Genomic DNA, 14,316 nt, shown 5'->3' on the forward strand with positions numbered 1-14,316 from the left:
GGGACTCGATCCCGGGACTCCAGGATCATGACCTGAGCCGAAGGCAGTCGCTTAACCAACTGAGCCACCCAGGCGCCCAATAAATAAAATCTTAAAAAAAAAAAAAAAGTTTTATGTTAAACGCAAAGTTAATTGTTAAAATTTTGTGGTAGTATGTTGATATTAAAATGTTAGAGTCATGGTGAAATATTCTAAGATTTTTAATACCTTTTTACCACAAATGAAGGAAACTACATAAAAACATACATAACCTAATGACTTTTTAGTTTTTAAAATAAACAACCTTGTAACTACTACACAGGTCAAGAAATAAATTTTTGCCTGCCACCTCACAAGTCTTCCATGTGCCCCTTTCCAGTCAGAGCCCATCCTTCTCCCTTGCTATAACTGCTGTCCTGACTGCTATAGTAATTGCATCTGTACATTTCTTTCTAATTTTATTGTCCAAATGTGCATTCCTAAGCACTATAATTTAGTTGTGTGTTTTCTTATTTGTTTCTCTTAATCTTCATGGCCTGCTTGCATTTGTTTTTCCCCTTTCTTTCTTACAGTTTGTTGAAACAATCAAGTATTTTGACCCATACAGATTCTGCCATCTAGGTTATGCTGATTGCATACTTTTTCTTCATTCTCTGTATTTCCTATAATTGAGTTGTTGGATCTAAAAGCTTTATCAAAGCTTTGATTTATTTTTTATTTTTTTGGACAAGAATACTTCCTAGGTGTTGATGTGGTATACTCTCCATGAAGATGTATGTAGTGTCTGGTTGTTTCTCTTTTTGTGATTTTTAGCAGCCACTGTTGCTTGATGCATCAGTGAATTTTTGTTTCTTAGGGCTTACAAAATAGTGATATTTTAATTCTGTTATTCTTCATTTATAAGGTGGAATGCTTCCATAAAAAGAAACTTTTGGGGCGCCTGGGTGGCTCAGTCATTAAGCATCTACCTTCGGCTCAGGTCATGATTTCGGGGTCCTGGGATCGAGCCCCGCATCGGGCTCCCTGCTCGGCGGGAAGCCTGCTTCTCCCTCTCCCACTTCCCCTACTTGTGTTCCGTCTCTCGCTGTGTCTCTCTCTGTCAAATAAATAAATAAATGAAAAAAGAAAAAAAAGAAACTTTTCTTCATTTACTATTTGGTTACCCAGTGGTACAGTTCAATTAGGAAAGGTAGGATAGATATTTGTTCTTACTTTACCAATTTTTAAAATAATCCATTAGTTCCTTGTTATTCTCTGAAGGTTACCAATGAGTTCCCTTAAGTGTCATTATTAACCTATTGATTTACTATAAGTAAATACCTATTTAATGCTCTCTCTTTTATAGATGCTTTGGAGGAACCTTATTTTATGAATGCAGTGGATCTTATAAACAAAATATAAAATGTGCCTTGGTTATCAACTCTTTCAACTATTCTATAAATTTTAGGATCAGCATGTTGGGATTTTTTTTTTTTTTTTTAAGATTTTATTTATTTATTTGAGAGAGAGACTGAGAGAGAGAGCACATGAGAGGGGGGAGGGTCAGGAGGGTCAGAGGGAGAAGCAGACTCCCTGCCGAGCAGGGAGCCCGATGCGGGACTCGATCCAGGGACTCCAGGATCATGACCTGAGCCGAAGGCAGTCGCTTAACCAACTGAGCCACCCAGGCGCCCAGCATGTTAGGATTTTGATGAGGCTTGCTTTTAATCTGTAGATTAATGTATGATTGCCTTCCTTTTTTTAAATCAATCTTGCCGTAAGTCTGTAAAAATGTGTGAGCTTTTTCAAAAATCCAGCTTTCAGTTTTACTTTACCTCTATTTACTGTTTGTTATTTCCTTCTTTTTTTGCTTGCCTCTGTATTCTTTTATTCTTTACACTTTCCTCGCTTAATTTTATTTTTCTAGTGTTCTGAGAGTGATATGAATTTCCAGCCTTTCTTTTCTAAAGTATGCATTTGAGGTTACAAAGTTCTCTCTAAGCACTGCTTTAGTTGCAGCACAGATTTTTTGATATATAAACTATACCATTTTGTAAACGTATCATTTGATGTGTATATCATACATTTCAAAAATTTTTTTCGTTGACCTATGACTTTTCACAAGTTTATCTCTTTATATATGTCAGGTATCTATTGTTGCATAACAAACTACCCTAAAATTTAGTAGCTTAAAGTAATTATTTCTCCCCTCAATTCTGTGGGTGGCTGGGCAGTGCCTGTGCTGGTTTTGTTCTGGGTTTGCTTGAGGCTGCTTTCAACTAGAGGATTGGCTACACGGGGGAAGGTTTAAGATGGCTTCACTCATATCTGGCTGATGGTGCTAGCTGGTGGCTGGGGTGCCTTGGTTCTCATCTAAGTGACTTTTTATCATCTAGTAGACTATACCAGTTTCCTCATTTGTAGTCTCAGGTCAGCATTCCAAGAGGCAAAAGTAAAAGCAAAAAGGTTTCTGCCACATTCTTTTGGATAGAGCAAGTCACAAGCTTGGCCCAGATTGAAGGATGAGAAAATAGATTCTTCCTTTTTAGGAGAAACACAAAGAATTTGTCTCATATTTAGTTTACCACAATTTCCAAACATTTGGGAATTTTTCTTGTATTTTTTTTCTTCTTATTGTTGATTAAACAGCAAAATTGCTTTGTAGTTATTTCTTTTTTCATTATTTTATTTTTACTCCTTCTTGTAGTTTGGAAGTTATTCTTTTTTTTTTTTTAATTTTTATTTATTTTTTTGAGAGAGAGAATGTGAGCATGATCAGGGCGAGGGGCAAAGGGAGAGGGAGAAGCAGACTCCCCGCTGAGCAGGGAGCCCGATGCGGGGCTCGATCCTGGGACTCTGGGATCATGACCTGAGCCGAAGGCAGACGCTTAACTGACTGAGCCACCCAGGCGCCCCTGGAAGTTATTCTTTATTTTACTTTACTTTTACTGGTTACCCTAGAAATTTTAACATGTATTAAAATTTTTAGGTCTAAACATTAATCAGTAATACTTCATCCCCCTCTTAAGCAGTAAAATGACTTTTAGAGCAGTGGCTCCACTTAGTTTCCTCCTGATTTATTTGCATTTGTTGTAGTGGGGTTTTTTTTGTTTGTTTGTTTTAAGTACTAAAAGACATTACTATTGTTTTATGTAATACTCATTTAGAGTTAACTAGATATTTACTACTTTGGTTGCTCTTCATTCATTTTTGCAACCTCTACCTTCCGACTGGAATCACCCTCCCTGCCACCACCAATATGACCTTTAGTACAAATCTGATAATGAACTTTCTCCATTTTGTCAGATAATGTCTTTATTTGCCTTCATTCATGAAAGTGTGATTTTCTTTCTGTCCGTTGAATATTTGATTCTCCCATCTTCTGGTTTCCATTACTGATATTGAGAGGTCAGCTATCAGTTTGTAGCTGTTGCCCCTTTGAAGGTAATGGGTCTTTTTTCTCTAGCTGCTTTTAAGGATTTATCTTTATCTTTAATTTTTCTGGAGCTCACTCTGACTTGGTGAAGTGTGGATATTTTTATCTATCCTGCTTAAGGATTCACTAGACCTTTTTGACTTTGTGGATTGGTGTCTCTTCCATTTTGGAATATTCTCAGCCATTATCTATGCCTTGTTCTCTTTCTTTATACTTCCTGGACACCAACTAAGATAGTCTCATTATAACCACTGTCTCTTACTTTTTTTTTTTTTTTTTTAAACACTTGACAGATTTGTGTTTCATCCTTCTGGGGGCGGCATGCTAATCTCTGTATCATTCCAATTTTAGTACATTGCTGATGAAGTGAGCATTCTCTTACTTTTATTTCTTTGTTTTCCATCTTTTTGTTTACTTTTTGCTACACTCCGGATAGCAAATTCTGATTTAGCTCCTAGATTATTAGTTGTCTCTTTGGCTGTGTGAAATCTACTAAAACTATTAAATACTTAATTTCACTTGTTGTATGTGTTATTTTTTAAAGTTCCACTTGGCCCTGGGGTGCTGGGTAGCTCAGTCAGTTAAATGTGGACTCTTTGATTTCGGCTCAGGTCATGATCTTAGGGTTGTGAGATAGAGCCCTGTGCTTGGCATGGAGCCTGCTTAAGATTGTCTCTCTCCCTCTCTGCCCCTCCCCCTTCCACCTTCTGGCTAAAAAAAAAATTCTGTTTGGTTCTCTTAGGTCTCTCTCTCTCTTTTTTAATATAATTTCCTTATTTTGGTAGATAACTTTTGTTTCGTGTATTTATTTCTTTAAATACGGTCTGCATTGTCTTATAGGATGCTTTTGGAAATTCCAACATCTGAAATCTTCTTGGGTCTCCTTCTGTTTTCTTTAATTTCTGCTGGTTCCTGTTTATGGAGTTTAGTTTGCTGTGTGCTTGGTTATTTTTGATTATGGTCAGGATATTTTATTTAAAATTCTAGGGATAATTTTGAGGCTTATAGTAAACATACTTTTAAGAGGAAAGTTTGCCTCTTACAGTGCCTGGGAGCAATATTCAGGGAACAACTTAAACCGAGTTCCTTATGAGCACATTCTAAAATTTTTAGTACAGCATTTTAATAAATGGATGGAAAACTCACATTTCAGATGCCATGTTTTTGTTTCCCAAACGAGATATATCATTGTATGTCCACATCATTGTCGTGTTAATGCCTTTCAAATTAACATCTCTACTCTTGTACTTCAAATCTAAACTTTTACAAAATTGTCTTCTGTTTGATTCCATATAGTTATCTCACTGGGACTTGAAATTGAACAAGTTTACAATGAATCCAGTTATTATTTCCCTTAAATGTGTTTACTGCTGTTATTCTTTTTGTAGTTAACGGAATCACTGTCCTCTAGTCCCTCAGGGTGTATATTGTTTGTGAAACCTGAGGAAAATGATCTTTGCCTTTCATGGCATCAGTTTGGAGCTGATGGTTTCTAATACCTCCTCTTTCTTTACACAGTTCTTAAAGTTTTATGACTTTATTGAAACATTGATATACAATAAACTGATATTTAAAGTACAAAACTTGGTAAGTTTTGACATGTAACACCTGTGAAACAATTACTACGGTCAAGGTAACGAACATTTTATCACCCCAGAGTTCCCTTGTGGCCCCTTTCTAGTCAGTCCTCTCCCTGCCATTAGCTTGCAGCAACCACTGATTGGCTTCCTATAGCTACAGATTGGTTTTGGTTGCTCTAGAATTTCATAAGTGGAATCATACACTATACATGTTTTTGTCTAGCTACTTACAGTCGGCGTAATGCTTTCGAGATTCATCCATGTTGTGTTTATCAATTGTTTTTCAATTGTTGAATACATTTTATGGATATACCACAATTTTTTAATCCATTTGCTTGTGGGGGAACATTTGGATTGTTCCCAGGTTTTGACTATTAAAGCTGCTATGAACATTTGTGTAGAGTTTATTTATGGACATATACTTTCATGTCCCATGAGCAAATACTTAGTAGTGGAATGGCTGGATTGTATGGGAGTTGTATCTTTAACTTTTTCAGAAACTTGCCACACTGTTTTCCAAAGTGTTTGTATCATTTTATATTCCCATTAGCAGTATGGAAGATTCCAGTTGTTCCACATCCTTGATAACTCTTGGTGTGATCAGTCTTTTTAATCTGAGCCATTCTACTGATTGTATGCGGTGGTTTCTCACTGTGGTCTTAATTTTCATTTTCCTAAGAACTAAGGAAACAGTTGAGCATTTTTCATGTGTTTATTTTCCATCCATACGTTTTCTTTGGCACAGTGTATTTAAATCTTTAAATGAATTGTCTTATTCTACTGTGAGAGTTTGTTATGTATTCTGAATATAAGGTTTTTCATGGATGTATGTTTTACAGATATTTTCTTAATAGTATTTTGAAGAGCAAAATTTTGATGAAGTCCAATTTGTTGATTTATTTTTTTTTTCTGGTGCAACCTGTACTGTGTGTCCTATTTAACAAATCTTTGTTTAACTCAAGGTTACAAAGTTTTTTTCCTGTTTTCTTCTCTTTCATAGTTTTACCTCTTACATTTAGGTCTGTGTTCCACTTCAAATTAATTTTTTTTGGTATATGGTGTGCAGTAAGTGTTGTGGTTAATTTTTTTTACATATGGCTATCTAGTTGATCTGGTACCATTTGTTAAAAAGATTATTCTTTCCCCATTGAATTGCCTTAGCACCTTTGTCTTAAATCAATTGGCTATATATGTGTGGGTCTGTTTCTGGACTCTTCTGTTCCTTTGATCTATATTTGTACTCTAGTATCACACTCTCTTGTTTATTGTAGCTTTATGATAAGCCTTGAAATGAGGAACAATTCTTCTGACTTTGTTTTTTTCCAAAATTTATTGGTTATTCTAGGTCCTTTGCAATTATAAATGAATTTTTTTTTAAAGATTTTATCCATTTGTCAGAGAGGGGGGCGGGGAGCAGCAGGCAGAGGGAGCCCGATGCGGGGCTCAATCCCAGGACCCTGGGATCATGACCCGAGCCGAAGGCAGACGCTTAACTGACTGAGCCACCCAGGCATCCCTATAAATGAATTTTAAAATCACCTTGTTACTCCCTGCAAAAAAGCCTGATAGGATTTTGATTGGGATCGCATTGAATTTCTAAATCAATTTGGGGAGAATTGACATGTTAACAATATTGAGTCTTCTGATCCATGAACATGATACGTCTCTCTATCTAGTCATCTATGATTTCTCTGCAGTGTATTGTAGTTTTCTTTCTTTCTTTTTTTTTTTTTTTAAGATTTTATTTATTTATTTGACAGAGACACAGCGAGAGAGGGAACACAAGCAGGGGGAATGGGAGAGGGAGAAGCAGGCTTCCCCCAGAACATGGAGCCCAATGTGGGGCTCAATTCCAGGACCCTGGGATGATGGCCTGAGCTGAAGGCAGATGCTTTACGACTGAGCCACCCAGGTGCCCCATGCAGTGTATTGTAGTTTTCAGCATGTAGGTCTTGCACATCTTTTTCTTTCCAAATTTATTGTGGAATATTTAATATTTTGGGTGCTTTTGTAAATGATATGTTTAAAATTCCAATTTCCAGTTATTCTTTTCCTATATGTAGAAATACAATTGATATTTGTGTATAGATGATTTATTTTGGAACCTGGCTGAACTCACTTAGCTTTCTTATAGATTCCTTAGGATTTTCTACATAGATGTTTATAGAGTCTGCCATAAAGATAGTTTTACTTCTTCCTTTCAATTTGTGTGTCTTTTATTTATTTTTCTTACCTTTTTGCACTGTGTTTTCCAATAGTAGTATTGCATAGAAGTGGTGAGAGTTGTGGTCTTTGCCATATTCTGGATCACAGAGACTCAGTCTTTCATTAATAAGTATGATGATAGCTGTAGGTTTTTTGTGTTTTTTTTTAAGATTATTTACTTGAGAGAGAGAGAGAGTGAGAGTGTGAGCACGAGTGGGGGGAGAGGCAGAGGGAGAGGGAGAAGCAGACTCCCCGCTGAGCAGGGAGCCAGACAGGGGCTCAATCCCAGGACCCTGAGATTATGACCTGAGCAGAACGCAGATGCTTAACCGACTGAGCCACCCAGGCGCCCCATAGCCATAGGTTTCTGTTGATGTCCTTTGTCAGATTGAAGAAGTTCCTTTTTATTCCTAGTTTGATAAGCGTTTTTATGATGAATAGGTGTTAGATTTTGTCAAAGGCCTTTTCTGTATATCTATTGATATGATCATATGGTTATTTTTTTTAGACTGTTAATATGGATGAATTATGGATTGATTTTCAGATATGACCCTGATCTTCCATTTCTTGGATAAATTCCTTCCCTCCTATATTTTTTTATAAATAGTTGGTTATTGGTCTTGTCTTTTTTAATAATGTGTTTGCCAAACAAAAAGGAGAAGTCAGCACAAAGCACTTCTTGCAGTATACCAAAATGCAGAGGTTGTCTTGAGGGAATGCACTTGTAGTTGTTTGAATTTGAGCCAAATTAGCCACTTTTTTTTTTTTTTTTTTTGTGGAACATCATTTTTACTTGAAAGAATGACTAAATAACTGTAGTTATTTGGCCTTGAATATTGCAGACATTCTCTTGTAGTGCCTTCAAGAAAAAACAGCAGTGTTTATTGCTAATGTTACAATTTAAGCTTTCAAGTGAAGATTAGAATTTGGAAAACTTGTCTCTACCACCATGAGTTTGATAGCTTCCCAATGGTTAAGACTTTTGTGATGAGATAGGTGGCAGTATTAACAAATGTAATTCTAAAAAATATTGCATAGTACAATATATTACATTTGGAAAGTCTACTACACAACTTAGTGAATCATTATTTTCCTTTTTTTTTTAAGATTTTATTTATTATTTATTTGTCAGAGAGAGAGCGCACAAGCAGGGAGAGTGGCAGGCAGTGGGAGAAGCAGGCTCCCTGCTGAGAACTCTGTCCCTGCAGAACTCAATCCCAGGACCTTGGAATCATGACCTGAGCCCAATGCAGACACTTAACTGACTGAGCCACCCAGGCATCCTGAATCATTATTTTCCAGCAGATTAATGCATATTACAAAATTTTGCGTGGAAAAAAGATCCGTTGAAAGTGTAATATAGACCAATGGATTTTATTGTATAGGGTACAAAAAAGTTCATTGATAGCGTTCAGACTGCACTGTAACATTATAGTTTCAAGATAGAATATCCACAATTATGAACCTATCCCTGTTTATTTCTATCACAATAGATAGAAAGAATACAGACTCTCATATGAGAACCCAGTTTTCTTCTATTAAGTCAGACGTTAATGAGATTTTCCAAAATATAAAACAGTGCTACTTTCCTTACTAAATTTTTTGTTTGGGGAAATATAGCTATTTTAATAAAAATTTTATTTAACATGTAATATATGTATTATCTTTAAATGAATTTTGTTATACCTTGAAGTGTAACAAGGCAACTAATGATTAATGATTGTTTAGATATTACAGCTAACATCTTGCCATTAGTGTGCAAATCAGTAATACAGTTTGAACATGTTGAACACCTTTATTTTAATGTATTTAGCGATAAATTGATCTTTTTGGTAGCCAAAAGAAATACACAGAGTAGAAGATGTGTCTGTTTGTTGTCTAGCCATTTTTAATTTCACAGGATAAAAATCAAGAAAAGGAAAATACTGAATGTTTGTTAGAATTGAATCTGCCTACTAGTAGATCATGTTTTTGAAAATAAATTAATTTCTCTCTGGTCTTTAGCATGACATTTCCAGTGAAAAAATGCAACCCAATAATTAGGATTCTAGCATACTGTTCTAATTTATCCTAAATAATCTACATATATTTATATAGCTAGTGTCTTCAATATTGAGAACATCCATGAAAACATTAAAGAATTCCTTAAAAAGAGGAATTCAGAAAGCCTTATAAAAGGGGCTCATAATTAACTGCACATGCCTGAACATATGTAAAGGCATTTTCTGAAACAGTTTTACAATCTCATAAAAACTTTAAAACAGAGAAACAATCCTGTAATACAACTAAAAATAGAAAAAAATGATAGACCCAAGCACTCTTAGAATAAGAGCATCTCCTGAATTGTAATTAAGTTTGGCTTTCTAGCCTTGTTCAGTGACCTGGTTGGTATCTTATTACTGAAAGTGTTCTTTCTATAGATTATTGGAGCTCAACTAAGTGTTGAACATAGAGGGTTGAATAATATATGCCCCCAAGAGTAGACATGAAGGTGTGCTACCCTGATTCTGCTTCGAAGAAGGGCCTACTGTCCAGCCGAGAGGAGTTGGATCACCAAGTAACCCCTTCTGGCCACACCTTAGGGTCTGCCTTAGTTGCAGAGCCACCTCCCCTGAGCTCATGACCTCCCTGGAGCAGCATGGATTTGTAGACTGAGCAAGATGAAGGTAAAAAGACCTAGCTGTTTCAACCCCTCACAGAGCACTCTGATGGACAGTACTTGCTACAGGGCTTCCTGCCTGATTGATTGAAATTTTACTGGGCCTGCATCACTGTTCCAGCTTTCCTTACCTTCCTTTCATAGGTGTTGATCCCCAGTAAACATTTTGATACAAGCACCACCTCATGTCTACTTTGGAGAGACCAACGTGCAGTAGCTCCTGATCTCATGAAACTCATTTACTGGGAGGAAATACCAATCAAACAGGAGATTTAAAATGTGATCAATGTTGTATAGAATTATAGGGTGCTGTGGTAGTGTGTTATAAAAAGAACCTAAGCCTGGTTGTTACATTGTTTAGGGAGGTAACCTGGATTAGTGGTTAAGACCTGGGTACAATTGCCAAATTAATCACTTTGAGTAGCATGAACAATACCACTTACCAAGCCAGTTTTTTATCTGTAATGTGGAATGACGCATGGTCTTTCCTCCTTTAGGCAACTAACCTGGGATTGCTCACATGGCTAGGAGAAGATACCCAGCAGCAAGAGAGAGGGCCCAATGCACAAACATTTTTCAAGCCCTTGCTTGCATCAGTTTGCTAGTATCCCATTGAAGCAGTTCACATGGCCAAGCTTTAACTCAAAGATAGAGAAATAGACTCCACCTCTCCATGGGGAAATTTGTAAAATGAGTGTGTGTATTAAAAATTACTAATTTAATGCTTGATATAGTAGTTAATATTTTTTTGAGCACTTACTGTAAATTATACTGAGTAAGGGGCAACCAGACTATTATACTTAATATATTCTATCTCCGTATGATATGAAAAAGAAGGAACTTATTTGGAGAATTTGGTATATTCTGTTGATATCTTCAAATAATTTTTATGATGGGAATAGTTTGCAAATAAAGCTCTCTTTTCTTTTCTCTACAGTAAGAAAAATGGAAAACCACCATTACAGAACAATGAGGTAAAATTTTAACTACTCGACTCTTTGGGATTTCATGTATTTATTTTATTTATTCTGTTATATAATTTTGAAGATTTATTTATTTGAGAGAGAGAGAAAGAGCCCATGCGCGAGCAAGGGGAGGGGCAGAGGGAGAGAATCTTCAAGCAGACTCCCCTACTGAATGCGTAGCCCCACTAGGGGCTCAATCCCGGACCCATGGAATCATGACCTGAGCTGAAACCAAGAGTCAGAGGCTCAATCGACTGAGCCACCCAGGCACCCCTTGTTACATAATTTTGAATTAGGATAAAATCATATAATTTTACAATTAGAAGGGAATTTAACTATTATCTTTACTCCACTGTGTATTATAGCAATTCTTTTTGAAATAGGATTCGTTGATAGGTGACTTCTAGTATTTACTTGAATCTGTTCATTTGATGAGAAGTACCACCTAGGAGGCAACCATTAGTGTATTAGTTCTAGCCCATGACGGGATTAATCTTTCCCTCTGCCCTCTTAGTGATTGATTCTATTTTGTCTTTTGTAGCCACACAGGACAGGCCTACTTTATTTTCTCTAATTGCCTCTCATATTGTTTGAAGATAGTTGTATCTTCTGAGTCTTTTTTTCCATGCTAAGCAACCCCTCATTCCTTCAAGTGTTTCTTAACCTGTCATGGTTTCCAATCCTTTTTCAATTCTGTATACATTCTTCTGGACCTATACTGGTTAGTTTCTCTACATATTATTCTTAGACTAGAACATAGTTGTCCAGATATGCTCTGACTAGCATGGAATACAGCAGCACTATTACATATCTTGTTATGAAAGCCATATTGCTGAAATTCAGCCTAAAATCGCTTTTATTTCTTTAGCCCTAACTGCTGTTTACATTGAGTTGAGTTATGGTAAATTATAACCTTCAGGTATCTTTCTGATGAACAACTCTGTTGACAGATTGCCTACATCTGTATTCATCAGTTGATTTCCTTCTTTCTTTTTCAGTAACTGCTTTATTGAGCTATAATTCAAAGACCATAAAATTTTTCCATTTAAAGATACAATTCAGTGGTTTTAGTATATTCACAGAGTTGTGTGGCTAACTAATTTGAGAAAATTTTCATCTCCCCAAAAAGAAATTCCATACCCATTAACAATCACTCCTCATTACCCTCTTTTCCTAGCCCCTAGTAACCAGTAATCTGCTTTCTGTTTCTATGATTTGCCTATTTCAGATATATTATATAAAAAGAGTCACGTAATATGTGGTCTTTTGTGACTGTCTTCTTTCACTTAGCATGACGTTTTCAAGGTTCATTTGTGTTGTTGCATGTATCAGTACTTCATTCCTTTTTATTGCCAAATAATATTCCTTTGTGTAGATTTACCACATTTATCCATTTATCAGTTGAGGGAAATTTAGGTTGTTTTCACTTTTAGGCTATTATGAATAAGGCTGCTATGAACATTCATGTGCAAGTTTTTGTGTGAACCTGTGTTTTCATTTCTTTTGGGTATACCTAGGAATGGAATTGCTGGGTCATATGGTAACTCAATTGATTTCTTTTGAATAAACATTAATTTATTCCTATATGCGGCAGCTTATTGGATCTGTACTATTAGTCTATACTGTAGTATGTCTGTACTGTTAGTGTAATTTTGAATGTAATTCTAACATCTAGTATGTTAGGTAGAAGGCATTATCCATAATTTAAATTGGCCTTCTCTTTTTTTCCTCACAATTGCTGATAGTATTGACTGTGTAAAGGAGTAAGGAAATTACTCTGGCATCTCTTAATCTTTGTTTGCTTATTTTTGGTATGGTTTATTTGGCTATGATTATATCCAACTATAGCAAAATCTGGTTCATATTTCTTTATTAAGGGCCACAGTAATTTTATAAGAAACATCAAATTCCTTAATTTATTAATTCATTTATTAAGTCAGCCTCTCAACAAGTATTGATTGAGCCCTTCATATATGCCTAGTTATTGGTCTTGGCTCTGGGTGTGTAGCAGATAATAAATATAAGTCCCTACCCCTGTGAAGCTTACAATATACATGTCAGTTAATATACTAGCATAAAATCCCTAAAAAAGAAGAAAATGGGAAGAGTTAGACATAACTTATTACTAGGAAACTCCTGCCAGCTTCTAGTGATTAGTGTCTCTTAAATCTTTCCAAATCCTCCATATAATGTCTATTCTCTGAGTATCCTGGAGATTGTTACCAAAATTTCTGTTCTTTGGTTTCTGTGATCTTTCTCTCTGGCTTTAAAAAATGGGACAAGGTATGCTTTTCTTATTGTCTGTCATATCTCCATCTTCATAATCTCTCACTAAATTATATCTGAGTAATCAAGCCTTAATTATCTTAGTTATATCTACTATCTATATATTAGCAAATCTTCAAGTTCTAGGACATCATTAAAACTTGTTAGTATAGCTAAATTCATTCACTGATTTTTTTTATTCTTTTTTTTTGTGCAACTTTTTTTAGCATATACTTATTTGCTCATTGTATAGTGTGAGCAAGATAACTTTAGGTTAGATTAAATTTTGGACAAAAAAGGATATAATACCATATGCACACTTATACCACATTTGCAAAATTTATAGGAAGTGAACACACGTTCACATATACACATATATGCTAAAATGAAATCTGGTAGGATATGTGCCAGATATTAACAGTTGGTATCTCTAAATGGTAGGTATAGGCTCCTTACTTTTTGCTTATCAGAATTTTCTAATTTTTCTGTAGTGAATGTATTATTTATGAGGGGAGGCATTTAAAAAGGGTTTTTTTTTTTTTAAGATTTTATTTGACAGAGAGAGCATGCACAAGTGGGAGGGGGATGGGGCAGAGGGAGAGGGACAAGCAGACTCCCCGCTGAGCGAGGAGCCCGATGCGGGGCTCGATCCCAGGACCCTGAGATCATGACCTGAGCCGAAGGCAGACGGTTAACCGGCAGAGCCACCCAGCCACCCCAAAAGGGATTTTTTTTCATTGAAATTTTTTATAATGTTTGGTGAGATGGTACACTTTTCACAAGACATGAGATTTAGGAAGGAGAGGAAGATTTAATAGAGTTAGACAGCAGTATAAAGAAATAGTTGACTTGATTTAAAAAATACTTAATTTTGTAATGATGTAATGTATGGTGATTAACATAATAAAATAAAATTTAAAAAATACTTAATTTTGATGGCAGTATACATGATATAAATTTCAAAATATATAAAGGTAAACACTGCTGGGTTTCTGGGGTACTATAAACTCAGATGGGGAATTTAGCATTCCCATGCATATTTTATACTGATGGGGTTATGTGTATGTATGTATATCTTCATAAACAATATAGGTAGAATTATTTTGCATATTAAATTTTAGAAGTGGAATCATGATATGTATCATTCTACTTTTCTTTCAGCATATTTTTTAGATCCTATGTTAATGTCTATGTTGATAGTTGTAGATTTAGTTAATTTAACTGTTCTATAGGATTTTGTTGTATAAA

General features: G+C 35.6%; 1 protein-coding gene and 1 non-coding gene across 4 annotated transcripts in view; one reads left to right on the plus strand and one right to left on the minus strand.

Moving 5' to 3' along the window:
- Positions 1-14,316, plus strand: part of ABCD3 (ATP binding cassette subfamily D member 3) — a 78,621-nt gene that overhangs the window by 10,408 nt on the left and 53,897 nt on the right. For all 3 annotated transcript variants that reach the window (XM_021689954.2, XM_044914566.1, XM_044914567.1), the window contains exon 2: positions 10,776-10,812. In XM_021689954.2, coding sequence (XP_021545629.1) covers positions 10,776-10,812 — 37 coding nt within the window. The remainder of the gene's footprint in view (positions 1-10,775; positions 10,813-14,316) is intronic.
- On the minus strand, positions 3,666-3,767 carry LOC123324722. The gene has a single exon (XR_006539991.1). It is a non-coding gene; the product is annotated as a U6 spliceosomal RNA (small nuclear RNA).

Source organism: Neomonachus schauinslandi, chromosome 4 (assembly GCF_002201575.2).
Source record: "Neomonachus schauinslandi chromosome 4, ASM220157v2, whole genome shotgun sequence".
Lineage (NCBI taxonomy): Eukaryota > Metazoa > Chordata > Mammalia > Carnivora > Phocidae > Neomonachus > Neomonachus schauinslandi.